This window comes from Elaeis guineensis, chromosome 12 (assembly GCF_000442705.2).
Source record: "Elaeis guineensis isolate ETL-2024a chromosome 12, EG11, whole genome shotgun sequence".
Classification (NCBI taxonomy): Eukaryota; Viridiplantae; Streptophyta; class Magnoliopsida; order Arecales; family Arecaceae; genus Elaeis; species Elaeis guineensis.
Genome location: NC_026004.2, coordinates 7093619 through 7120958, shown reverse-complemented (window position 1 = coordinate 7120958; position 27340 = coordinate 7093619). Strand labels below are relative to the sequence as shown.

General features: G+C 52.3%; 1 protein-coding gene and 1 pseudogene across 15 annotated transcripts; both read left to right on the top strand.

Annotated features, from left to right (window-relative positions):
- The first annotated feature begins 993 nt into the window (after positions 1-993).
- Positions 994-5512, top strand: LOC105055509 (uncharacterized). Of its 15 annotated transcripts, none has more exons than XM_073246541.1 (3): positions 994-4297; positions 4838-4910; positions 5098-5512. In XM_073246541.1, the coding sequence occupies exon 1, from the start codon at positions 1364-1366 to the stop codon at positions 3743-3745; it is 2382 nt and encodes a 793-aa protein (XP_073102642.1). In that variant the 5' UTR covers positions 994-1363; the 3' UTR covers positions 3746-4297; positions 4838-4910; positions 5098-5512. The 15 variants fall into 15 exon arrangements, with proteins under 15 accessions (XP_073102642.1, XP_029123535.1, XP_073102641.1 ...); XM_029267702.2 differs by having other exon boundaries at positions 5087-5512; XM_073246540.1 differs by having other exon boundaries at positions 5078-5512.
- Positions 4040-20318, top strand: LOC140852805 (uncharacterized; annotated as a pseudogene).
- Positions 20319-27340: the final 7022 nt, after the last annotated feature.

The window sequence follows — 27340 nt, the reverse complement described above, 5'->3', positions numbered from 1 at the left end:
TCCCAGGCAGTCCATTGAGGAGAATGGCCGAATTGGTGAGTAAGATGGAAGAAATCCAAGAGCGCCATTTAGAACCAAAGCCATGTGGATTTAGAAGATTTTGTAGAAAGCTCCAGGATCCACAGTCAAATGCTTTCTCAAAGTCCACCTTGCAAAAAAAAACCTTTGTTCTTTTTCCTTTTGCAGTAAGAAATGATTCCAGTGGCAGAGATGAAGCTTTCATGGATTAACTTCCAAAAATGAAAGCGGATTGGGAGGAGGAGACAAGTATTTCTAACTTCTATTTGAGCCTGTTAGCAAGCCCCTTGGAAATGATTTTAATAATCCCATTTTCTAGACTGATAGGTCTATATTCCACAACCGATTTACACTCAGTTTTCTTAGGAATTAACGTGATGTAGGTGTAATTCAATCTGAAAATGTCTGTATTTTGTCTGTAAAGGCTATCAAAGAGTCTGTAGATATCAAGTTTAAGAGTTTCCCAGTATTTTTGGTAAAAAGAAATAGGGAATCCATCGGGGCCAGATGATTTGTGTTTAGCCAAATCAAATACTACCTTCTTGATTTCTTCCTCTGAGAAGGGTTCATCAAGGTTTTTGAGGTCACTAGAGTTGTCTTGGTAAAGCTGCTTCCAGTCAGCTTATAATTTTTCTTGTTGCTCTATTTCCTGCATGTTACTGTAGTAAGTTTGGAAAACTTTCTGGATTTTATCTTAAATTTTTTTTTTTTTTTATGGGATACAAGCAGGAGGATGCTCATAGTGATCTGGCGTGAGCACAACTCAAAAGATCATAAAATAAAATAACTTATAGATATTGGGGGTAAATTTGATTTTGATACCAAATTCAGTCCTCAGTATACTCGACCATGTAGAAGATTCAATTACCGATACTGTTCAAAAGTAGGTTGAACCAAAGCTACAGTAAAATCACAAAAATAATCTTTTCTGTACGGACATGGATAATGCTAGTCGAAGTGGCACGGAGTACACCTTCCGAAATGAAAGGTCCGAAGAAACGTGACCTCCCGCATACTTGTTGTTTAGAACAACCTCAGGTACCTCCATTTTTTTTTTCCTCTTTGAGGGAGGTTGATAATTAGGACGCTCGCTCTTTGAATTCTCCCACATAAGGAAAATCCTTTACCTTGGGTTGCTTCATCTCAAAAACAGCTCTCAGATCCGTCATTTTCTCATCAAAATACCTGAACTCGACACCATTCTTTCCAAGGTTTCTAATTGAGCTGCTTGCCATGGTGCTGGAGACTGTTATTCTGAGCGGACTTTTGTGATCTTTAAGACCACAAAATCACAAACACCCGGTGGATTTGTGTCGTTTTATTTTCGGGTGAAAGAAATACTGGGATGCGGAGGACGTCTCCATTGCTTGCCTCCTCACCCGTCTCTTCTTCAGCGAGAGATGTCGCTGCCTTTCGAACTGAGCGCCGCGTCATCCTTCCACCATCTCCTAGAAGGAATGCTGCATCATCCTCTCGTGAAACCACCCCCAATAAAAACATCCGGGGTGGAAACCCGCAGTTGGAAAGCCTGATGATCGAACGATGTCGATCGGAGGCTCTTACAATCGAAGATGCGATCGATTTGTTTGACACTGCAGCGAGTGCGAGCCCGAAACCCTCCATCTTCGCCATCAACGTCCTCCTCAACGCCATCCGTCGAATGAAGCATTACCCCACTGTTCTCTCTCTATATAACAAACTAAATCAATTGCAAGGAATCCCGCCCGACATCCACACATATGGAGTCCTTATCAACTGCTGCTGTCGCATGACTTGGGTGGATTTGGGCTTCGGTGTCTTTGGGGACCTCCTGAAACGCGGCCATGTCCCCAACGCCAGAATCTTCAACTCTCTTGTTGATGGTCTCTGCTCCGAGAAGAGGGTAAGCGAAGCAGCCACGATGTTCGATAAAATGTCTCTGATGGGATGTCAACCTGATGTGTTCTCATACAGTGCTCTCATCAAGGGGCTGTGCAGCGCTGGTAGAATGGGCTTGGCACTGGAGCTGCATCAGAAAATGGCCACCTTGGGAGGTTGTTGCAAGCCCGATGTGGTTACATATGACATAATTATCGATTACCTTTGCAAAGAAGGAGCTGTGGACAAGGCTCTCAAACTGATCGATGAAATGACTCATGCTGGTGTTGCCCCGGATGTTCACATTTACAACCGCATTATTCATGGGCATTCGACTTTAGGCTGCTGGAAAGAGGCAATCAATATTTTCAAGGAAATGGTCGATCGAGGCCTTTCGCCGAATGTGGTGACATTCAGCGTGCTGATGGATTCACTTTGCAAGCATAAAAAGACTGCAGAAGCTCATAAACTACTTGATTTGATGCATGAAAGAGGTGAAAAACCTAATGTAATCTCGTATACTACATTGGTGCAAGGATATTGTCAGGAGAGACGTCTCATAGATGCAAGGAAAGTCTTTGATTCCATGTTAGATAAAGGTCTTTCTCCTGATGGTCATGCATACTCCATCTTGATTAATGGATTCGTCAAGAATCGAAGAATGGATGAGGCTGTGAAGCTATTCAAGCAGATGCAACAACAAGGAGTGAAGCCCAGTGTGGTTACCTATAATTCTTTACTAGATGGACTATGCGACCTTGGAAGAGTGGAGGATGTTAGAGGCCTTCTTGATGAGATGATGGGTCATGGCATACATCCAGATGTCATCACCTATAATTCTATAATATGTGGGTTTTGTAGATTGGGGAAGTGGAAAGAAGCTTTGCATTTTCTTAATGAGATGATGGAGCGGGGAATTGATCCTAACATTGTGACACTCAATTCATTAATCGATGTCTTGTGTAAAGAAGGAAAGGTTCAAGAGGTACATAGATTATTGGAAACAATGATTAGTGGGGGCATGGAGCCTGATGTTGTTAATTATAATACGCTAATCGATGGTTATTTTTTGGTAGGGCGAATGAATGATGCAGTGAGAGTTTATGATTCAATGGTTTCAAAAGGCCCTAAGCCCAATGCTGTGACATACAATATATTAATTGATGGATATTGCAAAAGATGGAGGATTGATAAGGCTCTAAGTCTCTTTAATGCAATGCCTCATAATGGCGTGCAGCATACAACAGCTGTATACAGCACCATATTAGCTGGAATGTATCGTGTCGGTATGGTTACTGATGCTGAAAAATTCTTTGACAAGATGCTGGCTGCTGGTGTATGTCCAAACCTTTACACATACAACATAATCTTGCATGGGCTTTGCAAAAACCAGTGTGTTGATAAAGCTATGAAGCTACTTCAAGATGCATTATCATCTGATGTTAGCCTCAACATTATCTCTTTCAACACCATAATTGGTGGTTTGTTTAAATCTGGTAAGATTAATGAAGCCAAAAATCTCTTCAGTACAATCCTTACCAAAGATTTGAAGCCGACTGTTGTTACATATAGAATAATGGTGAAAGGACTAATAAAGGAAGGGTTGTTTGATGAGGCTGATTATTTGCTCTTGCACATGGAGAACAGTGGTTATCCTGCAGATTCTGTAATCTTCAATGCCATGGTTCGTGGTTTGCTGGAGAAAGATAAGATAGAAAAGGCAACGGAAATTATTAGAAAAATGAATGAGAAAAGCTTCTCTTTTGAGGCATCAACTGCTTCTCAGATATTCGAGGTGTTATCAAAGAATGGACAATATCATGATTATCTGAAGTTGTTTCCAGATCTTTCCGAGCACTGTGCAAAGTGAATGAAGTCACCATGAATTGTTAATATGAGTTTGCTAATAATTGTGTAACAAATGGATATTTCAACTACATTGGCTTTTCTGTGAGATCTGATTCTATCGCATGTGTCGACAGACTATTAAATAAAATTTAACCTCGACTGCCAGATCCAGCCGTTTTAGGAACTATGATTCCAGAAACAGATTTTGTATGTCCATGGACCTACTCCAATGGTGTTGTCAGGGAACTGGAGGCATTATGGTTATGGGAAGGGCTGTGCCGAATGATTGTCTTCTGCCTTGGACATCGACATTGCGATGGCCACCATAGAGTTCTATATGTTCTTTGAAGATAACGGTAGAATTGTCGTGAATCTGAAGGGTGAAATGCAGAAGTCTGCTATCACTGAACTTATTGGAAGGATTGTGCTGATAATTGGTATGGATTGCAGCTCACATTTGCATCCAGTGTGACAAGCAATGAGAATCCAAATTCATGCAGACATTCTAGATTGCGAGTTTGGTATAACAGGCACCTTCAGTTGTAGTGATGACATAGGCCACTGGTTGTGATCAGTTAAGGTTTGGCCTTATTTATACTTATTATCTTGGTTCAGTTTCAGCTGTTGATGGTTGTTCAGACTATTCCTGTTTATGCTTTTACTATTCATCTCCTTTACCATGGTGCAATACTGTTTATTTCCTTTACTGTACTGTGCTGTGCTGTAGTATTGTTTACTTCCTTTACTATAAAGTATTGTTTACTTCCTTTACTATAAACTACAAATTATGGTTTCATCTTGTCTGCCACTGTCACTTACTATATATGCTAAAATGTGATGATAACCTTAGCATTTTATTGACAATGATAGTTTTCCTGCTATGTGTTCACCAACTTTCCAAGTTTGCTAACTAGGGAATCTTGAGTTGAGACCTTATGTAAAATGATAATGCTGCTAAATTTTTCCTGATTGAACAATTTTGATGCTTATCTGTAACAAAAGTTGTTAATATAGCATTATTTCTTAGCCTATTATAAATGGCTTTATGTAGGAAAGATTGTTCCATGAGGCTAATATTTACTTTTGCTCTCTTGTATAATACTATTATTTGTAGGTTGCTGGAAAAATGAGATATGGCCACATATATTGTTCAAAAAAAAAAATGGAGCAAAGATTTTCTCTCAAAGGTTTATTGCTTCTCAAATGTTAATTTTATTCTTGAAAGATGGATATGATATCATATTAAATAGATTTTCCTTATGAGGTCTTATTGTGTAACAATATATTCATCGATTCATTGCTGGAATTTCAGCCTATTAGTTTTGCTGATCATTCACTTTCATTGTGTTGAAAGAAAGTATAGATGTTTGGCAGGGAACAATTTGAAGATGCCATGAAATCTTCTGCAGTGACTACCTGTCAATGGAAAGTCTTGCAAAACCGGCTGCCTTGTTAAACATCACCTTATTGGACACATTATTGGGATTGCCAGGGGGGGAAGTCCTGATCTAGAGGAGGTCATGGCTGTTATTGTCAACTTGCAATTATGATGGGATCTACATGTACTTTGAAGGCATGCCTGCAAAGAGGTAGTGGAGTGTTGCTAAACTTATCACGAAGAAAAATCAGAAGCTTTGGCAAAGAATTGCTACTCACAATTGTATCCAGAGCAACTAATTAATGGCAATCGTGATCCAGATTCACTGCATATTTGGCAGTCTGAAGTTTTTTTAATCTAGTTAAAAAAGAGTCATATACCAATCAATTTCGATATGTTTAATTCTTCAAACTATCCGCTGCTAATGTTTTCAAAAAGAAGCAATGCTGACAAAGCTGTTGCTGCTTAACTCTTCTGAATTTTTTTTTTTCATAAAAAGAAAATGAAGAAGGGCTAATCCTAGCCATTCTATCGTTATTCCCACCCAACCCTCAAACATGACTCCAACCAAAATTGAACCCTCGACCTCTTGCCCTTGTGGCAATAGGTGATACCAATCTGGTGGGGAGCAGTTTCAGTACGTGTTTAACACATCATAATCTGCAAGTATTATATTGCACAACTTTTTGATAGACCAAATGCAAAACTTAAGGGTCTCTGTTATGGCTCCTATATTATAATCGAACCACCATATCATATACTGTAGGTAATTAATTGGACCGCCACCTCATGTTGAAAATGCATTCTTCATATCTTCTATTTAATTTTGGTGGCAGCAAGGTTCTGTCCAAGCTTGTCGCCAGAAATTTCCCTCCAGTGAAATTGTGGATATCATTGTTGTGTGCAACCTGCAGTTATAGTATCATCTGAATTATTTTAACAATTGAGATTCAAACTTCTTTGTACATATTTATTACTCGTTGTTGGAAGGGGAACAGATGATTATAACATTGTTGGTGCAAAAATCCGCTTGCGCCGGAGAAGCTGGAGTCGGGGAAGCCGCGGTCGCCGCCGGGACCTGCAAGGGAAGTCTAAACCGGAGGTGGGGTTGCTCCGGCAAGACCCTCCGACGCTCAAGTCAGTTCTCTGCCTCAACAAGAATGGAGTGCTCGAACGGAGAATTTAGCAGAGTTTTTAGATAAAGAAGAATAAGCTTAAAGAATAACGTATCTGGGTCCCCCTTTTATAGGCGGAGGAGGCAACGGACTGATGGCGACGTTTGTAACCGCCTGGTAGTGGGCCGCCCATGGTCAGAGGAATTGATTGCGAAAGATAGTGGAGCGGACGCGTGGCCATCACCTCGGCCCGCCACGTGGAATCTGTTATGAGGGGCGGAGCAGCGTCCGTTGTCAGCGGATAGGAGAATCGCATGGTATCCGTCGCAGGAGGTGGAGCAGGTTCGTGGCCGTTACTGTGGCCTGCCAGGGGATAGTGGAGCTGTGCGGAGTCCGCCACAGGAAGTGGAGCAGGGTCGTTATGGTTACTGCGGCCTGTCAGGGAATGATGATACTGCGCGGAGTCCGCCACAGGAAGTGGAGCAGGGTCGTGGCCGTTTTGAGGGCCTGTCAGGGGGCGTGGATCTGTCGATTGAAACTCGACAACGGCCGGAGCCCGGTTTCTGTTGAGGTCCGGGAGAGGTCCTCCTGGCGGTTGGGGTCGTGAGCGGAGCCCGGCTCCCGTAGGAGTCCGGGAGGAGCTGCACTTGCGGAACCCGTCTCCCGTAGGAGTCCGGGCGGAGCTGCACTTGCTGTCGTCGGTGGAGCCCGGCTCCCGTAGGAGTCCGGGCAGAGCTGCGCTGCAATCAAAGTTAAGGGTGAAGTCCGGCTCTGGTAGGAGTCCGGATGGAGCTTACCAGCAGTTGATACTGAGAGCGGAGCCCGGCTCCCGTAGGAGTCCGGGCGGAGCTGTTCTGATGTTGGCGGCGGAGCCCGGCTCCCGTGGGAGTCCGGATGGAGCTTACCAGCAGTTGATACTGAGAGCGGAGCCCGGCTCCCGTAGGAGTCCGGGCGGAGCTGTTCTGATGTTGGCGGCGGAGCCCGGCTCCCGTAGGAGTCCGGATGGAGCTGCACTTGCTGTCGGCGGTGGAGCCCGGCTCCCGTAGGAGTCCGGGCGGAGCTGCACTTGCTGTCGGTGGTGGAGCCCGGCTCCCGTAGGAGTCCGGGCAGAGTTGCACTTGCCGTCGGCGGTGGAGCCCGGCTCCCGTAGGAGTCCGGGAGGAGCTGCACTTGCCGTCGGTGGTGGAGCCCGGCTCCCGTAGGAGTCCGGGCAGAGTTGCACTTGCCGTCGGCGATGGAGCCCGGCTCCCGTAGGAGTCCGGGCGGAGCTGCACTTGCTGTCGGTGGTGGAGCCCGGCTCCCGTAGGAGTCCGGGCCGAGTTGCACTTGCCGTCGGCGGTGGAGCCCGGCTCCCGTAGGAGTCCGGGCAGAGTTGCACTTGCTGTCGGCGGTGGAGCCCGGCTCCCGTAGGAGTCCGAGCAGAGCTGCACTTGCTGTCGGCGGTGGAGCCCGGCTCCCGTAGGAGTCCGGGCAGAGTTGCACTTACCGTCGTCGGTGGAGCCCGGCTCCCGTAGGAGTCCGGGCGGAGCTGCACTTGCTGTCGGTGGTGGAGTCCGGCTCCCGTAGGAGTCCGGGCGGAGCTGCACTTGCCGTCGGCGATGGAGCCCGGCTCCCGTAGGAGTCCGGGCAGAGCTGCACTTGCTGTCGGTGGTGGAGCCCGGCTCCCGTAGGAGTCCGGGCAGAGTTGCACTTGCCGTCGGCGGTGGAGCCCGTAGGAGTCCGGGCAGAGTTGCACTTGCCGTCGGCGGTGGAGCCCGGCTCCCGTAGGAGTCCGGGCAGAGTTGCACTTGCTGTCGGCGGTGGAGCCCGGCTCCCGTAGGAGTCCGGGCAGAGCTGCACTTGCTGTCGGCGGTGGAGCCCGGCTCCCGTAGGAGTCCGGGCAGAGCTGCACTTATGTCGATTCCGTTGAGGGTTTCGGCTGTGGATATTTTATACCCAACACCAGTCCCCCTACATCCGAGTTTGCATTTCAAACGAAGGAAGTACACAGAGGTACAGCCGGAACCGTCCCTTCGAATCCCGCGCCCTGCCGCTCCCAGATATTTTGGGCATTAAATGAGCGCGTGCCGGAGTCTTTTCGAATTGGGGCGGTACGAGGGGACGCTTCGAAAGCCCCGCAGGTACGCTGGCCTAGGTACGGGGCAATTATGATCCTGCCAACCGCCAGCCGCCTTTAGCCGTCTGCCACGGGGAGTGGGACACGCGTCGGATGTGGACTGGCCTGGGAGGATTCGCGATCATTATGGCACCGGATCCCAGGGTCTATTTAAACCCGTCCTCCCCCTTCAGGCGTCCTACTCCATTTCTGATTTCTTGCTGGCGTCTGTCTTCTCCCCGAGAGCCTGCTCTAGCGAACGCCCTCTCGAGCCGTAGGCGCCTCCCGCTTTTCGCTCCCCAGGTCCCCAGAGCAAGATAGGTTAGTGCCAACCTTCTTCTTCTTACCGCCTAGGGGCTTCTCCTCTTTTCATTTCTTTTGTGTCTTCTTCTGAGTTGGCCTTCGGCGTCTCGTTCCCTTTTCGGTTTGCCTTTCTAGGATCCTTTAGGTTCTCCCCCTGAAAAATGTCTTCCGACTCTTCTGCCCCCGTCAGTTCTGGGAGTTCTTCTGCTTCGAACCCCCAGGCCCCTGTCTCTGCGGACGAACCCGCGTCCGAGGCAGGGCCCCGCCCGATTTTCGCACCGGGCGCCATTCCATGTTCGTCGACTCCGGACGAACTCCTCCTGATAAGGGCTCGGTACGGGGTTCCTTCGGAGTACGACCTGGAGCTACCTGGCCCCTCTGACCGGGCCAGCGCTCCCCCTCCTGATCGCTTTTGTTTGTACCAGGAGGCATTCCGTGCCGGACTCCGGCTTCCGCTTCCTGTCTTTGTTGCCGCCTTCTTTCGCTTCTTAGACATTTCTCTCGCCTCTGTGGCCCCGAATTCCTTTAGGTTTTTGATAGGGTTTCTCTCTCTCTGCCATATAGCCGAGGTCCAGTCATCCCTCTCATTGTTCAGGCATTTCTACACCTTCAAACGCCATCCTTCAGCGAAGGACTGGTGGTACTTCTCCCCCCAGTTCGGTAAGAAGGGGTTGCTGAAGGGCGCCCCTTCTTCGATTCACAACTGGAAGGGAAAATTTCTCTTTATCTACTGCCCGACCCTGGAACTAGGTCTGCCCCCTTGGGGGTCTCTGAGGGATTCCGTCCGCCGGGCTCCCAGCCTGGGAGGGGACGACCTCCAGGCTGCCCAGAAGCTTCTGAGTTATCCCGCTCCTTCCCTTCCTAACCTTCTGAAGGAACAGCTTCTTTTCAACATCGGCCTGAGCCCTCAGGATCCAGCAAGTATTTATCTTTCCTTTTCTTGCCTTCTTCTTCTCTTTTCTCTTTTCTCTTTTTTTTTTTTTTTCTTCCTCTTTCTTTCTCTCTTCTTTTTTCTCTTTTTCTCCTTTTTTTTTTTTTTTTGACTCTGGACTGATCGGTGCCGCTTCTTCTTTCTTCTTTTCTTTTCCTGTTTTTTTTTTTTTTAGCAATGGACGCCGAAGCCACGCGGATGCTCGCCAAGGCTATGAGAGCTCAGAAGAGGAAGGGCGCGACGACCTCCGGTTCGGCGAAGAGGGCCAGGGTGGAGGAGACGAGCTTGGCCGCGCCCGTCCAGGCGACCCCGGCCATCGACATTCCTTCGGATGCCGAGCCAGCGGTCCCCCGGGCCTCCTCAAGGAGCCCGCCGACTGGGGTCCCCGTTCCGGGGGTTCGCTCCACGGAGGCGCCCGCCGCGGGGAGGAGGAGGAAATCGGTGGCCCGCAGGGTGAGCAGCCACCGAGCCGCTGTAGACGAGTCCGTCTGCTCCGAGGGGGGATCGGAGAACCCCTTCAACGACAAGGCTCTGATCAGGCGGCTGCTCGATGGCTGCATTCTGTTCGATGTCATGGAGAGGATCGACCGCGCCGATCCCGAGCAGCGGGCCTGGGACACTTTGGGGTCCTTTCTTGAGGTAAGCGGATGTTTATTTGCATGGTCGCCCGGTCTTTGTTGTAATTCTTTATCCGTCCTTGCAGATCGGGCACCAGCTCTTCGCCTATGTCGAGGCGTCGAGCCGCATGAGAAGGGACCTCCTTCAGGCGGAGGAGCGCTGCCAGGACGAGGTTGCCCGTCTTCAAGCGAAGACTGCCGAGGTGGCCGCCCTCCGGGAGGCCCTGGAGAGAGAGAGACGAGACCGGGAAGAGGAGAGACAAGCCCGGGAGGAGGAGAGACGAAGCTTGGAGGAGTCGGCGAGGAAGGCGGAGGCCGAGGTCGCCCATTTGGCCGAGCAAACTCCGGTTCTGGTTTCGGAGGTCAGGACCCTTGCGGTGGAGGAGTTCAAGGCCTCTGCGGAGATGAGGGAACTGAACGTCCAGTTCGGCCTGGAGGCGTTCACCAAGGGGTTCGAGCTCTGTCGAGAGAGGGTGGCCAGTAGATATCCCGACCTTGATCTCGGCTTTCTGGAGGAGTCTGACGACGAGGCCGGCCCTTCGTCCGCCGCTACTGCAGTCGCACCCCCCGCGCCGAGCTCTCCACCCCCTGCCCCCGAGGTCTGAGACCTCCGATCTTGTATCTTTCTTTTGTCGTCATATTTTCTTTCCGTTTGTCTTCAAAATTGATCAATAAAGTCGAATTTCTTATTGTGGATGGCCTCTCCTTCCCCTTGCTCCTCCTTTTCTGCCTTTCTTCTTGTAATGAGTCGGTCTTTGACGTTTACATCTTCCGATGGCAGTGCCCTGCCGAAGCACTCCCCTTGCCCCTGGGGGTCCCGCTGAAGTCAACTATCCAACGGCTGAAAAAGGAGGTCCTCCACCCGACGAAGAAGTTGAAGAAGTCGGAGGGCGAGCTCCGCCAGTCGAAAAAATGCTATTCCGAGGCCGCCGCTGAGGCCGCCCACTTCAGGAGTCTCCAAGTGAAGGCAATCATGGACTATAGCCGGAGGAAGGCGAATTTCACAAAGGAGCTCGAGGAATGTACGAAGAGCGCCAGCGACCGAACTTGGGCTCAAGAAGCCAGGATCAGCGCCCTTAAGGTGGAGCTGTCAGCTGCGAAGAGGAGGATCGGCCAGCTGGAAGGGAACTCGTCCCGGTTCACAGCGCAGGATGAGCAGAAATGGTCGCAGAAGGTCTCTGACCTCCAGAAGCAGCTTCAAGATGCTGAGATGAGCCACGATGTGCAGCGGGCCAGCTGGCGCCGACAGGTAGAAGAGCACAAAGGAAGATTCTGTCAAGCGGCGGATGAGGTCGTTCGCCTCCAGAGGCAGTTGGTAACTAGGGCGCAGCTTGCTAACGCCCAAGATACCGAAGAGCTCCTAGCCCTGAGGGGCACTATCGAGGGGATTTCCGTCTCCCTTGGGGAGAAGACAGCCGAACTTCAGTAAGTGAAAATCCAACTAGCGCTCGAGCGGAAGGCCGTCGCGGATGCGGAGGCGGAGTCTGAAGTTCTGCGGAAGCGGCGTCGAGAAGCGGAGGCAGAGAGCCGACATCTTCGTCAGACGCTCCAGGATGCGCTACGGAAGAAGGAAGAACTAGAAGAAGCAGTGGAGAACCTGAGGCAGTCCTGGTTGAGGGATGGAGGTGATAACCTTAGGTCGGAGGGAGCAGGACCTCCTTAGAGTTCTTTTGTAGTCACCCCCTTTTTGTAGCTGCTTTCTTCTTGTCGTTTTGTCCCTCTTTCCCTGGCCGTCCTGGCCCTGTAGTACGTATATCGGAAATGAAGAAAAAGTGCTTTGTGTTACCTTGCTCACGCGTAGCACCGATATTGTCGTCCGTTGACCCTTTCTCGTCGTTTGGCTTGTTTGGCTTAGAGGTCGTCGTGGGAAGGGACCCTCCCCTTCCCTCCGATCTCGTCATGTGGCCAAGTCTCGCCACCATTTTTAACCCTTGCCGGCGAAGTAGCGGATGGAGTCCGGCTTCCTTAGGAGTCCGGGCGAAGTCTTTCTTGGCGGCGGAACCCGACTCCCGTAGGAGTCCGGGTGAAGCTTTCCTGGGCGGCGGAACCCGGCTCCCGTAGGAGTCCGGGTGAAGCTTTCCTTGACGGCGGAACCCGGCTCCCGTAGGAGTCCGGGTGAAGCTTTCCTTGGCGGCGGAACCCGGCTCCCGTAGGAGTCCGGGTGAAGCTTTCCTGGGCGGCGGAACCCGGCTCCCGTAGGAGTCCGGGTGAAGCTTTCCTGGGCGGCGAAACCCGACTCCCGTAGGAGTCCGGGTGAAGCTTTCCTTGGCGGCGGAACCCGGCTCCCGTAGGAGTCCGGGTGAAGCTTTCCTGGGCGGCGGAACCCGGCTCCCGTAGGAGTCCGGGTCTTCCATTTTGCTTGAGCCAGCGCGAGGTTCTCGTTATCAGCCTGGCTTGTGGGGGCGCGTTAGGGCGCTGTAAGGCCTCTCCCCCTCCGGTCTAAAAGAACCGGGCCTTCAACTTTGCTCATGTCAGGACGAGGTTCTCCTCCTGTTCCTGACATGGCTGTGGGGGCACATTAGGGCGTTGCAAGGCCTCTCCCCCATCCGGTCTAAAAGAACCGGGCCTTTGACTTTGCTCAAGTTAGGGCGAGGTTTTCCTCCTGTCCCTAACAGGGATTTGGGGGCACATTAGGGCGTTGTGAGGCCTCTCCCCCCATCCGGTCTAAAAGAACCGGGCCTTTGACTTTGCTCATGTTAGGGCGAGGTTTTCCTCCTGTCCCTAACAAGGCTGTGGGGGCACATTAGGGCGTTGTGAGGCCTCTCCCCCCATCCGGTCTAAAAGAACCGGGCCTTCGACCTTGCTCATGTCAGGACGAGGTTCTCCTCCTGTTCCTGACATGGCCGTTGTTTTTGGAGGGGTCATATCCAGTCATAATACATCCACGTTAAGTAGGAGGAGCATGTTAGCTAAAAAGAAAAGTAGATTCAAAGCGAAATAGTAAGCGATACATTTACAGTATTCCCGCTCCTTCTTGAGGCCCTCCGGTGATGGAGTCGATGGTCCCGATGGGCGGCCGGTCCCCGGGCTGCTCCTCCCTTTTCTGCGGTTCAGGCGGCGGGAGGGCTCTTGGCCGGTCTCTTCTATCCTCAGGCCTGCGGCGGATGAATCTGTCGAGTCGACCTCGCCGAATGAGCTCCTCGATCTCGTCCTGGAGCTGGATGCATTCCTCCGTGTCGTGGCCGTGGTCGCGGTGGTAGAGGCAGAATTTGTTGGGGTTGCGCTTCCCGGGGTGTGTGCGCATCCTCTCCGGCCTAGGGAGCTGCTCCCTGACCTCCATCAGCACCTGGGCCTTCGAGGCGTTGAGGGGGGCGTAGCTGCGGAATTTCCCTGGCGGGGAACCCCGCCGAAACCTGTTGTCCGGGCTTCTCTGCCTGCGTGCCCGGGGGGGAGTATGGGCGCGCTTATGTCCAGGAGGGGATCGGGAGCGAGGCCGGGCTTCCTTTGGCCTCTTCTCGACTGCGGGCTTACTAGAATCTCCCGCCTGATGCTCCCTCGCAGTCTCTTCGTCCTTCATTTTGAAGGCCTCTTCCGCTCGGGCGTATCCTTCAGCCCGAGCCAGTAGATCAGCAAAATCCCTGGGGTACTTCTTCTCCAGGGAGTACAAGAGGTCATTCTTCTGAAGGCCACCTTTTAGGGCGGCCATGGCAACTGACTGGTCTAAGTTCCGGACCTCCAACACCGCGATGTTGAAGCGGTTGACGTAGGCCCGTATGGACTCCCCTTCCCTCTGCTTGATGTTGATGAGGGACTCCGAACCTTTCTGGGGACGTCGGCTGCTGACAAAATGGGCCACGAATTGGTGGCTCATTTGATCGAAGGAGAATATGGTACCCGGCTTCAGAGCCGAGTACCAGTTCCTCGCTGCTCCCTTCAAAGTAGACGGGAAAGCCCGGCACAAGATGGCGTCGGGAGCACCGTGAAGCAGCATCATCGTTCGGAAGGCCTCCAGATGATCCACCGGGTCCGACGTCCCGTCGTAGCTTTCAAACTGGGGGAGCTTGAAATTCGGCGGGATCGGTTCCTGCATAATCATTTGGGAGAAGGGAGGGTCAGTGCAGATGTCCTCACCATAAGCGGGAGGCGCATGGCGGAGTTCTTCGATCCGCCGGTTCATCTCCTGGAGCCTCCGGTCCAGGAAGTCCTCTCGACTCCGAGTCTCGAGGGTCCTTTGGCAGAACGGGGGCAGGGATCTCCCAGGGGTGGAGTCGTGGTCCGATTGAGGGCTCTCTACCCTCGGATTCGCCTTCCCGGGAAGGACGGGGCGGCTGGCCCAGGTGGCCCGCCCCACCGCCGGGTTCTGGCATTCCGGAGATGCCCCCTCCGGATGCGCCGACGCCTGCGGTGGCTGCTGCTGCATTGCCTGTACGGCCTCGACGAGGCCTTTGACCTGCTGCGCCAGCAAGTCAAACTGCTCCGCGCCGACCGCCGTCGCCGGAGGGGGAGGAGGAGGAGGCTGAGAAACGGGAGGGGAGGCCGGAGCCTGAGATCTGGCCGCGGAGGCCGTAGACCGCCGGGTGGACGCCCTGCGCGGAGGCATCGGGTGTCGATCTTGCGGGGGGGGAATTAGGAGTGGATGACGGAGAAACGGTCGGAGGCAGCTCCGTTGAACACTCCTTCAAGAACAAGGGTGCTGCGAAGACACAACCTTTCCTCTAGCGCCAATCCTATTGGTGCAAAAATCCGCTTGCGCCGGAGAAGCTGGAGTCGGGGAAGCCGCGGTCGCCGTCGGGACCTGCAAGGGAAGTCTAAACCGGAGGTGGGGTTGCTCCGGCAAGACCCTCCGACGCTCAAGTCAATTCTCTGCCTCCACAAGAATGGAGTGCTCGAACAGAGAATTTAGCAGAGTTTTTAGATAAAGAAGAATGAGCTTAAAGAATAACGTATCTGGGTCCCCCTTTTATAGGTGGAGGAGGCAATGGACTGATGGCGACGTTTGTAACCGCCTGGTAGTGGGCCGCCCATGGTCAGGGGAATTGATTGCGAAAGATAGTGGAGCGGACGCGTGGCCATCACCTCGGCCCGCCACGTGGAATCTGTTATGAGGGGCGGAGCAGCGTCCGTTGTCAGCGGATAGGAGAATCGCATGGTATCCGTCGCAGGAGGTGGAGCAGGTTCGTGGCCGTTACTGTGGCCTGCCAGGGGATAGTGGAGCTGTGCGGAGTCCGCCACAGGAAGTGGAGCAGGGTCGTTATGGTTACTGCGGCCTGTCAGGGAATGATGATACTGCGCGGAGTCCGCCACAGGAAGTGGAGCAGGGTCGTGGCCGTTTTGAGGGCCTGTCAGGGGGCGTGGATCTGTCGATTGAAGCTCGGCAACGGCCGGAGCCCGGTTTCTGTTGAGGTCCGGGAGAGGTCCTCCTGGCGGTTGGGGTCGTGAGCGGAGCCCGGCTCCCGTAGGAGTCCGGGCGGAGCTGCACTTGCTGTCGTCGGTGGAGCCCGGCTCCCGTAGGAGTCCGGGCAGAGCTGCGCTGCAATCAAAGTTAAGGGTGAAGTCCGGCTCTGGTAGGAGTCCGGATGGAGCTTACCAGCAGTTGATACTGAGAGCGGAGCCCGGCTCCCGTAGGAGTCCGGGCGGAGCTGTTCTGATGTTGGCGGCGGAGCCCGGCTCCCGTGGGAGTCCGGATGGAGCTTACCAGCAGTTGATACTGAGAGCAGAGCCCGGCTCCCGTAGGAGTCCGGGCGGAGCTGTTCTGATGTTGGCGGCGGAGCCCGGCTCCCGTGGGAGTCCGAATGGAGCTTACTAGCAGTTGATACTAAGAGCAGAGCCCGGCTCCCGTAGGAGTCCGGGCGGAGCTGTTCTGATGTTGGCGGCGGAGCCCGGCTCCCGTAGGAGTCCGGATGGAGCTGCACTTGCTGTCGGCGGTGGAGCCCGGCTCCCGTAGGAGTCTGGGCGGAGCTGCACTTGCCGTTCGGTGGTGGAGCCCGGCTCCCGTAGGAGTCCGAGCAGAGTTGCACTTGCCGTCGGCGGTGGAGCCCGGCTCCCGTAGGAGTCCGGGCGGAGCTGCACTTGCCGTCGGTGGTGGAGCCCGGCTCCCGTAGGAGTCCGGGCAGAGTTGCACTTGCCGTCGGCGGTGGAGCCCGGCTCCCGTAGGAGTCCGGACGGGAGCCGGGCAGAGTTGCACTTGCCGTCGGCGGTGGAGCCCGGCTCCCGTAGGAGTCCGGGCGGAGCTGCACTTGCCGTCGGCGGTGGAGCCCGGCTCCCGTAGGAGTCCGGGCTAGCCGGGCGGAGCTGCACTTGCCGTCGGCGGTGGAGCCCGGCTCCCGTAGGAGTCCGGGCGGAGCTGCACTTGCCGTCGGCGGTGGAGCCCGGCTCCCGTAGGAGTCCGGGCGGAGCTGCACTTGCCGTCGGCGGTGGAGCCCGGCTCCCGTAGGAGTCCGGGCAGAGCTGCACTTATGTCGATTCCGTTGAGGGTTTCGGCTGTGGGTATTTTATACCCAACAAACATGATGTGCCCCACATGGTAAGTTTCACATGGAACAGCATTGCTACCATTCAATTTCAATATATTCATAGTATGATTTTAAAAATAGCCTGTAGGATGACAATCAGTGGATCTCAACCCAGTGGAAGGCAAGTGAATTTTATGGAACTTACAATCAGGAGTACCTTATAATACTAATATTGAAGAGATCAAATTCATAGTTCTGTTCTCAAGAGAGGAATTGTTGTTGGTCATATTGCAAGAAACCTTGGTATAACTTTTTTTTCTGAGAATTCTTCTCAATAATGAGTATGATAATTTCTTTTACATCTTACTGGATGAACTGAATTGATCCCCATATTAAATGAAATCAGTTCATCTTTGCTAGGGTGTCTTAGAGATGCCTAAATCTGGGTAATTGCAAAATCCTCCTCATTATTTATCTCCTATGATTAACTGGTACTGTTTCAGAATGGAATCAGTGCAGCTGTGGAGCATCAAACTGTGGTTTTTATACGTATCTAATTTTTGCTATGCTGATCCTAAACAATTTATTTGTTTTTTGCTGGGGTTTGTATGGGTTGATGATTTCAGATGGTGAATTTTGTGCCCCTTGACTTGAAAAAGGAGAGCAGGTACACCCCTGTTGCTACTGAAGTCTGTTGATTTGTGACTCAAGATTAAAATTATTATGTATTTGCTTTTTGATTTTTTAATGCTTCAATCCTTGCATCTAACAAAATGATGCTGATAGAGCTGAACTGCCAAAATATGTTATGGTGCATACAGATTGAGAATTGATTCGCGTGGTCATGACAGATCTTGAAAAGTAACCAAAATTTGACAGGGCATAGGTTGTTAAAACATAAATTAATGTACAACCATGGACTTTTGCCATTGAATTGGCCATCTGATATTTTAGGTGCTTGGGCTGTTATAAATAATGTTTGACAGTGTCAATTCTCAATTTATATGAGTATTCGTATATTTTCTTTTGATCGCATATGAACTTAATTTTACAATGCCAAAAAAATTCCTAAGAAGCTAAAGAGAAATGTTTTAGTTATATTGATGTTTTAACCCATCTTTTTGTTTTGCTGCTTTATTGGAACTTGGAAGCACCCCCTTGTTTATGTTCTCTGTGTTCTCACATGCATTGAACTTTGGTCACAAAGTGAGGGCAGTGTAGATAAAAATATAGATAAGGGCTTGTATTCTTCTACTCCTTTAATCCACCTCTAAAACTGAAATTTAGGCCAAATACATCTGAGGCTTCTTGGCTTACTGAAGATGTCCTATGTCCAGGAAACAAACCTCAGTCCTATAGTTTTTGATCGCTCTCTTAATCCTTTGGATAGTATGAGTTCAAAAAGTATACATCTTGAAGAATCTTGGAACATAATATGCTTGAGGATATTTTTAACTAAATTTGAACAATTCTGAGACATTAATGTGGAAGTAAGCTTCTTCAGTAGAATTAATCACTGGCTATGCACTATCTCAATATAGTCTATGCTGATGAACTCAACATATAAAACCTACATAGCATGCACAAAGTAGCTGATACTATCCTATACCAGATGATTGCAATTGGGATATGGTTTATAGACATCCTTAAAATAGTCAAAAATGATTGATTGGCCATTAATATGAAATAAATTTATTTTAGGGATAAGATCTGCCTTTCTGTTGCTTTACATTGTTATCTTGGCTATTAGAGAAATTTTGTTTAAGTTTTCTAAGACCAGTTCAGAATTTGTCTGTTCTTATTTCTCAAGTCTTGTATCATCTTTCAGAAAATTTATTACTAAAAAGAAGTTACAGGTTTATATAAGGTAGGAGCACAAAGCATTTGAGTTTACATGTGCAAAAGTAATTATTCTCCTGAAATTGCATATTCTAAGTCTTGAGTTTTCACAAGATTTTGGTTATTAATTCTAGAGAACCCTGTAAATTCAGGAGGTCAGCACAATTGTGAAGATAAGAATTCTGCCTTGTCTGAGCTTTCACTTTGCTAGCCTTCCTTTCATTCACTTACAAGTAACTTCTGTCAGTCAATCCTGTTTCACTTACTTGATAGTACATGGTACCCTCAATCACTATACTCAGAGCACTTCACAGCCAACTGTCCTATGTCTTTAGGGCTAGGTATCTTCAGGTACCAACATCACACTTGCTCATTAATGGTTGTGCTCTTGCTAAAATCGCATCAGATTTGATGAATCCAACATCACTATAGAATACAATTTCTTGCAGCAGATCCATTGCTAAGACAATTTGGGCACCAGCAGAATTTGCATATAATCTTTCATTTGTATTGAAAATTGAAAACCCTGAAGGATCCTATGTATTGCTAGGAAATACTCTAAGGAAATGGACTGTTAAGATGGTAACCGACCATGGTACCGAGACAGTAAAGATTGGAAACTAAGCTCAGTCACATAGTAATCATATGCATTCATATGATGAAGAGCTTAATAGTTGTCCTTCTATTTTTTTCTCATATTTTATTTTCAGATTCACACAGATGTATTTTCTCTATATTGGCATAAATAAATCTGGTTTTATCAGAAAAAAGCAAAGCTCTTAGTAGTTGGAATGCAAGCTTGCACTTCATGTCAAAGCAAGGAAGTTACCAAAAAATGATCTTCAACATAATAATGGTCATATAATGCAAAATGACATGCATGATTGTGCTGACGCAATAATAGAAAAACAAAAGTCTCGGAACTCTTTACCAAATTTGAGACATCCTCACTTTTAACACAAACCTTTGACATACCTGGTAAGTCGTACATACATGGATTCACTTGGAAGTAATAGCAAGGTGAAGGTTGAGCAGACTAGTCCTAGTGATTCTAAGCAAGCATATATGAAATTTGAAGACCAATCTGTTCAACAATCAGTACATGGTAATGATATAGAAGGCCACACATGTTTGTCTTCGACACTTTCCATTGCTGATGAATTTAATCGAAATGCAAAGGAGGCATCCAAGCTTTTAAAACAAGCAAGAGAATGTATGATGTATCAAGCTGATGAAGAAAGAGCAGATGCTATACTGTATGAATCTACAGGTTTGCTTTACACAGCTGTTGCTCTAAAGCCAATGATCTTACTAGCTGTAGGTCAGTTAGGAAACGCTTACCTCCTTCATGAAGAGCTTAAGCTGAAGACCATTCAGGAGGTGAGGACTGTCTTATCAAGAAATGATACCATGTTGAGTGGACGAGGACATTGTCTCCCATGTAAGAAATTGGACACTCATATTCTGGCAGAGATAATGTTGCATCTGTCCTTATTAATGCATGCAATGAATGTGAACTCCTTGTTGAGGCACGAAGAAGGTACAAAAAGGCATTGCCCATGGATCGGAATGATGCCAGAGCGGCAGAGCCCTTTATAATTTGGGTGTTGCTCTAACTTTCCATGCTTGGTTAATTGCGGATCATTGGACTATGAGCATTCATATGACTTTCTGGTGACTTATGATTGGATATTCATTGTAGAAACCAGTATATCTTATCAAATGCGCTAACTCGCAGCTAAAGAAAGGGGAAGTCATGACTGATGAAATTTTGAGGGGTTCCAATATTTTTCTTTCTGATCTTTACCACATATATGTGTCTGTTATATTAAAATGTGTTCTCTGTGCACAGTGGTGTCTTAGTGTGTGTCTGGGGGTGAGGTGGTATGTGTGCACTTGTGCTTATGTGTGAGAGTGGAGTAGGGCACAGTGTTTGCAGACTATAATAGCATTCCATACAATAAACCCAACTTCACAGTTGATTGTTTTTTTTTTTTTTTTTTTTTTTTAATATGAACTTCACAGTTGATTGTTACTTAACCAAAATTTGAACAAAGCATATACCCATTGTTGGTGCAAAAATCCGCTTGCGCCGGAGAAGCTGGAGTCGGGGAAGCCGCGGTCGCCGCCAGGACCTGCAAGGGAAGTCTAAACCGGAGGTGGGGTTGCTCCGGCAAGACCCTCCGACGCTCAAGTCAGTTTTCTGCCTCAACAAGAATGGAGTGCTCGAACGGAGAATTTAGTAGAGTTTTGAGATAAGGAAGAATGAGCTTAGAGAATAACGTATCTGGATCCCCCTTTTATAGACGGGGGAGGCAACGGATTGATGGCGACGTTTGTAACCGCCTGGTAGTGGGCCGCCCATGGTCAGGGGAATTGATTGCGAAAGATAATGGAGCAGACACGTGGCCATCACCTCGACCCGCCACGTGGAATCTGTTATGAGGGGTGGAGCAGCGTCCGTTGTCAGCGGACAGGAGAATCACATGGTATCCGTCTCAGGAGGTGGAGCAGGCTCGTGGCCGTCACTGTGGCCTGCTAGGGGATAGTGGAGCTGTGCGGAGTCCGCCACAGGAAGTGGAGCAGGGCGGCTATGGTTACTGCGGCCTGTCAGGGAATGATGGTACTGTGCGGAGTCCGCCACAGGAAGTGGAGCAGGGTCGTGGCCGTTTTGAGGGCCTGTCAGGGGGCGTGGATCTGTCGATTGAAGCTCGGCAACGGGCGGAGCCCGATTTCTGTTGAGGTCCGGGTGAGGTCCTCCTGGCGGTAGGGGTCGTGAGCGGAGCCCGACTCCCGGGGGAGTCCGGGCGGAGCTGTTCTGATGTTGGCGGCGGAGTCCGGCTCCCGTAGGAGTCCGGGCGGAGCTGCGCTGATGTCGTCGGTGGAGCCCGGCTCCCGTAGGAGTCCGGGCGGAGCTGCGCTGATGTCGTTGGCGGAGCCCAGCTCCCGTAGGAGTCCGGACGGAGCTGTGCTGCAACCAAAGTCAGAGGTGAAGTCCGGCTCCCGTAGGAGTCCGGGCGAAGCTGTGCTGCAACCAAAGTCAGAGGTGAAGTCCGGCTCCCGTAGGAGTCCGGTCGGAGCTTACCCGCAGTTCATGTTGGAGGTGGAGCCCGGCTCCCGTAGGAGTCCGGGCGGAGCTGTGCTGCAATTGATGTCGAGGGCGGAGCCTGGCTCCCGTAGGAGTCCGGGCGGAGCTGTGTTGCAGTTGATGTCGAGGGCGGAGCCCGGCTCCCGTAGGAGTCCGGGCGGAGCTGTGTTGCAGTTGATGTCGAGGGCGGAGCCCGGCTCCCGTAGGAGTCCGGGCGGAGCTGTGTTGATGTCGTCGGTGGAGCCCGGCTCCCGTAAGAGTCCGGGCGGAGCTGCACTTGCTGTCGACGGTGGAGCCTGGCTCCCGTAGGAGCCCGGGCGGAGCTGCACTACAATCAAAGTTAAGGGTGAAGTCCGGCTCTGGTAGGAGTCCGGATGGAGCTTACCATCAGTTGATACTGAGAGCGGAGCCCGGCTCCTGTGGGAGTCCGGGCGGAGCTGTTCTGATGTTGGCGGCGGAATCCGGCTCCCGTAGGAGTCCGGGCGGAGCTGCGCTGATGTCGTCGGTGGAGCCCGGCTCCCGTAGGAGTCCGGGCGGAGCTGCACTTGCTGTCGGCGGTGGAGTCCGGCTCCCGTAGGAGTCCGGGTGGAGCTGCACCTGCTGTCGGCGGTGGAGTCCGGCTCCCGTAGGAGTCCGGACGGAGCTGCACTGCAATCAAAGTTAAGGGTGAAGTCCGGCTCTGGTAGGAGTCCGGATGGAGCTTACCATCAGTTGATACTGAGAGCGGAGCCCGGCTCCCGTGGGAGTCCGGGCGGAGCTGTTCTGATGTTGGCGGCGGAATCCGGCTCCCGTAGGAGTCCGGGCGGAGCTGCGCTGATGTCGTCGGTGGAGCCCGGCTCCCGTAGGAGTCCGGGCGGAGCTGCACTTGCTGTCGGCGGTGGAGCCCGGCTCCCGTAGGAGTCCGGACGGAGCTGCACTGCAATCAAAGTTAAGGGTGAAGTCCGGCTCTGGTAGGAGTCCGGATGGAGCTTACCATCAGTTGATACTGAGAGCGGAGCCCGGCTCCCGTGGGAGTCCGGGCGGAGCTGTTCTGATGTTGGCGGCGGAATCCGGCTCCCGTAGGAGTCCGGGCGGAGCTGCGCTGATGTCATCGGTGGAGCCCGGCTCCCGTAGGAGTCCGGGCGGAGCTGCACTTGCTGTCGGCGGTGGAGCCCGGCTCCCGTAGGAGTCCGGGCAGAGCTGCACCTGCTGTCGGCGGTGGAGCCCGGCTTCCGTAGGAGTCCGGGCGGAGCTGCACTGCAATCAAAGTTAAGGGTGAAGTCCGGCTCTGGTAGGAGTTCGGATGGAGCTTACCATCAGTTGATACTGAGAGCGGAGCCCGGCTCCCGTGGGAGTCCGGGCGGAGCTGTTCTGATGTTGGCGGCGGAATCCGGCTCCCATAGGAGTCCGGGCGGAGCTGCGCTGATGTCGTCGGTGGAGCCCGGCTCCCGTAGGAGTCCGAGCGGAGCTGCACTTGCTGTCGGCGGTGGAGCTCGGCTCCCGTAGGAGTCCGGGCGGAGCTGCACTGCAATCAAAGTTAAGGGTGAAGTCCGGCTCTGGTAGGAGTCCGGATGGAGCTTACCATCAGTTGATACTGAGAGCGGAGCCCGGCTCTCGTGGGAGTTCGGGCGGAGCTGTTCTGATGTTGGCGGCGGAATCCGGCTCCCGTAGGAGTCCGGACGGAGCTGCGCTGATGTCGTCGGTGGAGCCCGGCTCCCGTAGGAGTCTGGGCGGAGCTGCACTTGCTGTCGGCGGTGGAGCCCGGCTCCCGTAGGAGTCCGGGCGGAGCTGCACCTGCTGTCGGCGGTGGAGCCCGACTCCCGTAGGAGTCCGGGCGGAGCTGCACTGCAATCAAAGTTAAGGGTGAAGTCCGGCTCTGGTAGGAGTCCGGATGGAGCTTACCATCAGTTGATACTGAGAGCGGAGCCCGGCTCCCGTGGGAGTCCGGGCGGAGCTGTTCTGATGTTGGCGGCGGAATTCGGCTCCCGTAGGAGTCCGGGCGGAGCTGCGCTGATGTCGTCGGTGGAGCCCGGCTCCCGTAGGAGTCCGGGCGGAGCTGCACTTGCTGTCGGCGGTGGAGCCCGGCTCCCGTAGGAGCCCGAGCGGAGCAGCACTTGCTGTCGATTCCGTTGAGGGTTTCGGCTGTGGGTATTTTATATCCAACACCAGTCCCCCCACATCCGAGTTTGAATTTCAAACGAAGGAAGTACACAGAGGTACAGCCGGAACCGTCCCTTCGAATTCTGCGCCCTGCCGCTCTCAGATATTTTGGCATTAAATGAGCGCGTGCCGGAGTCTTTTCGAATTGGGGCGGTACGAGGGGATGCTTCGAAGACCCCACAGGTACGCTGGCCTAGGTACGGTGCAATTATGACCCTGCCAACCGCCAGCCGCCTTTAGCCGCCTGTCACGAGGAGTGGGACACGCGTCGGATGCGGACTGGCCTGGGGGGATTCGAGATCATTATGGCGCCGGATCCCAGGGTCTATTTAAACCCGTCCTCCCCCCTTCAGGCGTCCCACTCTATTTCTGATTTCTTGCTGGCGTCTGTCATCTCTCCGAGAGTCTGCTCTAGCGAACGCCCTCTCGAGCCGTAGGCGCCTTCCGTTTCTCGCTTCCCAGGCCCCCAGAGCAAGATAGGTTAGTGCCAACCTTCTTCTTCTTACCGCCTAGGGGCTTCTCCTTTTTTCATTTCTTTTGTGTCTTCTTCTGAGTTGACCTTCGGCGTCTCGTTCCCTTCTCGGTCTGCCTTTCTAGGGCCCTTTAGGTTCTCCCCCCAAAAAAATGTCTTCCGACTCTTCTGCCCCCGTAAGTTCTGGAAGTTCTTCTGCTTCGAACCCCCAGGCCCCTGTCTCTGCGGACGAACCCGCGTTCGGGGCAGGGCCTCGCCCGGTTTTCGCACCGGGCGCCATTCCATGTTCGTCGACTCCGGACGAACTCCTCCTGATAAGGGCTCGGTACGGGGTTCCTTCGGAGTACGACCTGGAGCTTCCTGGCCCCTCTGACCGGGCCAGCGCTCCTCCTCCTGGTCGCTTTTGTTTGTACCAGGAGGCATTCCGTGCCGGACTCCGACTTCCGCTTCCTGCCTTTGTTGCCACCTTCTTTCGCTTCTTAGACATTTCTCTCGCCTCTGTGGCCCCGAATTCCTTTAGGTTTTTGATAGGGTTTCTCTCTCTCTGCCATATAGCCGAGGTCCAGCCATCCCTCCCCTTGTTCAGACATTTCTACACCTTCAAACGCCATCCTTCAGCGAAGGACTGGTGGTACTTCTCCCTCCAGTTCGGTAAGAAGGGGTTGCTGAAGGGCGCCCCTTCTTCGATTCACAACTGGAAGGGAAAATTTCTCTTCGTCTACTGCCCGACCCTGGAACTAGGTCTGCCCCCTTGGGGGTCCCTGAGGGATTCCGTCCGTCGGGCTCCCAGCCTAGGAGAGGACGACCTCCAGGCTGCCCAGAAGCTTCTGAGTTATCCCGCTCCTTCCCTTCCTAACCTTCTGAGGGAGCAGCTTCTTTTCAACATCGGCCTGAGCCCTCAGGATCCAGCAAGTATTTATCTTTCCTTTTCTTGCCTTCTTCTTCTCTCTCTTTCTCTTCTTTTCTTTTTTTCTTTCTCTTTTTTTTTTTTTTTTGACTCTGGACTGATTGGTGCTGCTTCTTCTTTCTTCTTTTCTTTTCCTGTTTTGTGTTGTTTTTTTTTTTTTTTTTTTTTTTTTAGCAATGGACGCCGAAGCCACGCGGATGCTCGCCAAGGCTATGAGAGCTCAGAAGAGGAAGGGCGCGACGACCTCCGGTTCGGCGAAGAGGGCCAGGGTGGAGGAGACGAGCTTGGCTGCGCCCGTCCAGGCGACCCCGGCCATCGACATTCCTTCGGATGCCGAGCTAGCGGCCCCCCGGGCTCCCTCAAGGAGCCCGCCGACTGGGGTCCCCATTCCGGAGGTCCGCCCCACGGATGCGCCCGCCGCGGGGAGGAGGAGGAAATCGGTGGCCCGCAGGGCGAGCAGCCACCGAGCCGCTGTAGACGAGTCCGTCTGCTCCGAGGGAGGATCGGAGAACCCCTTCAACGACAAAGCTCTGATCAGGCGGCTGCTCGATGGTTGCATTCTGTCCGACGTCGTGGAGAGGATCGACCGCGCCGATCCCGAGCAGCGGGCCTAGGACACTTTGGGGTCCTTTCTTGAGGTAAGCGGATTTTTATTTGCACAGTTGCTCGGTCTTTGTTATAATTCTCTATCCGTCCTTGCAGATCGGGCTCCAGCTCTTCGCCTATGTCAAGGCGTCGGGCCGCATGAGAAGGGACCTTCTTCGGGCGGAGAAGCGCTGTCAGGACGAGGTTGCCCGTCTTCAAGCGAAGACGGCCGAGGTGGCCACCCTCCGGGAGGCCCTGGAGAGAGAGAGGCAAGATCGGGAAGAGGAAAGACAAGCCCGGGAGGAGGAGAGACGAAGCTTGGAGGAGTCGGCGAGGAAGGTGGAGGCCGAGGTCGCCCATCTGGCCGAGCAAACTCCGGTTCTGGTCTCGGAGGCCAGGACCCTTGCGGTGGAGGAGTTCAAGGCCTCCGCGGAGATGAGGGAGCTGAACGTCCAGTTCGGCCTGGAGGCGTTCACCAAGGGGTTCGAGCTCTGCCGAGAGAGGGTGGCCAGCAGATACCCCGACCTTGATCTCGGCTTTTTGGAGGAGTCCGACGATGAGGCCGCCTCTTCGTCCGCTGCTGCCGCAGTCGCACCCCCCGCGCCGAGCTCTCCACCCCCTGCCCCCGAGGTTTGAGACCTCCGATCTTGTATCTTTCTTTTGTCGCCATATTTCCTTTCCGCTTGTCTTCAAAATTAGTCAATAAAGTTGAATTTCTTTTTGTGGGTGGTCTTTTCTTTCCCCTGCTCCTCCTTTTCTGCCTTTCTTCTTGTAATGAGTCGGTCTTTGACGTTTGCATCTTCCGATGGCAGTGCCCCGCCGAAGCACTCTCCTTGCCCCTGGGGGTCCCGCTGAAGTCAACTATCCAACGGCTGAAAAAGGAGGTCCTCCACCTGACGAAGAAGTTGAAAAAGTCAGAGGACGAGCTCCGCAAGTCGAAAAAATGCTATTCCGAGGCCGCCCACTTCAGGAGTCTCCAAGTGAAGGCAATCATGGACTATAGCCGGAGGAAGGCGAACTTCACAAAGGAGCTCGAGGAATGCACGAAGAGTGCCAGCGACCGAACTTGGGCTCAAGAAGCTAGGATCAGTGCCCTTAAGGTGGAGCTGTCAGCTGCGAAGAGGAGGATCGGCCAGCTGGAAGGGAACTCATCCCGGCTCACGACGCGGGACGAGCAGATATGGTCACAAAAGGTCTCCGACCTCCAGAAGCAGCTTCAAGATGCTGAGATGAGCCACGATGTGCAGCGGGCCAGCTGGCGCCGGCAGGTAGAAGAGTACAAAGGGAGATTCCGTCAAGCGGCGGACGAGGTCGTTCGTCTCCAGAGGCAGTTGGTTGCTAGGGCGCAGTTTGCCAACGCCCAAGATGCCGAAGAGCTTCTAGCCCTGAGGGGTATTGTCGAGGGGATTTCTGTCTCCCTTGGGGAGAAGACAACCGAGCTTCAACAAGTGAGCATCCAACTGGCGCTTGAGCGGAGGGCCGTCGCGGACGCAGAGGCGGAGTCCGAAGTTCTGCGGAAGCAGCATCGAGAAGCAGAGGCTGAAAGTCGGCGACTTCGTCAGGCGCTCCAGGATACGCTGCGGAAGAAGGAAGAACTAGAAGAAGCAGTGGAGAATCTGAGGCAGTCCTGGTTGAGGGATGGAGGTGATCACCCTAGGTCAGAGGGAGCAGGACCTCCTTAGAGTTCTTTTGTAGTCTCCCCCTTTTTGTAGCTGCCTTTTTTTTTTCTTGTCGTTTTGTCCCTCTTTCTCTGGCC

What these genes read in the sequence shown, in the direction of transcription:
- LOC105055509 (XM_073246543.1), top strand. Translation starts at nt 1,364, where the DNA reads ATGCGGAGGACGTCTCCATTGCTTGCCTCCTCACCCGTCTCTTCTTCA.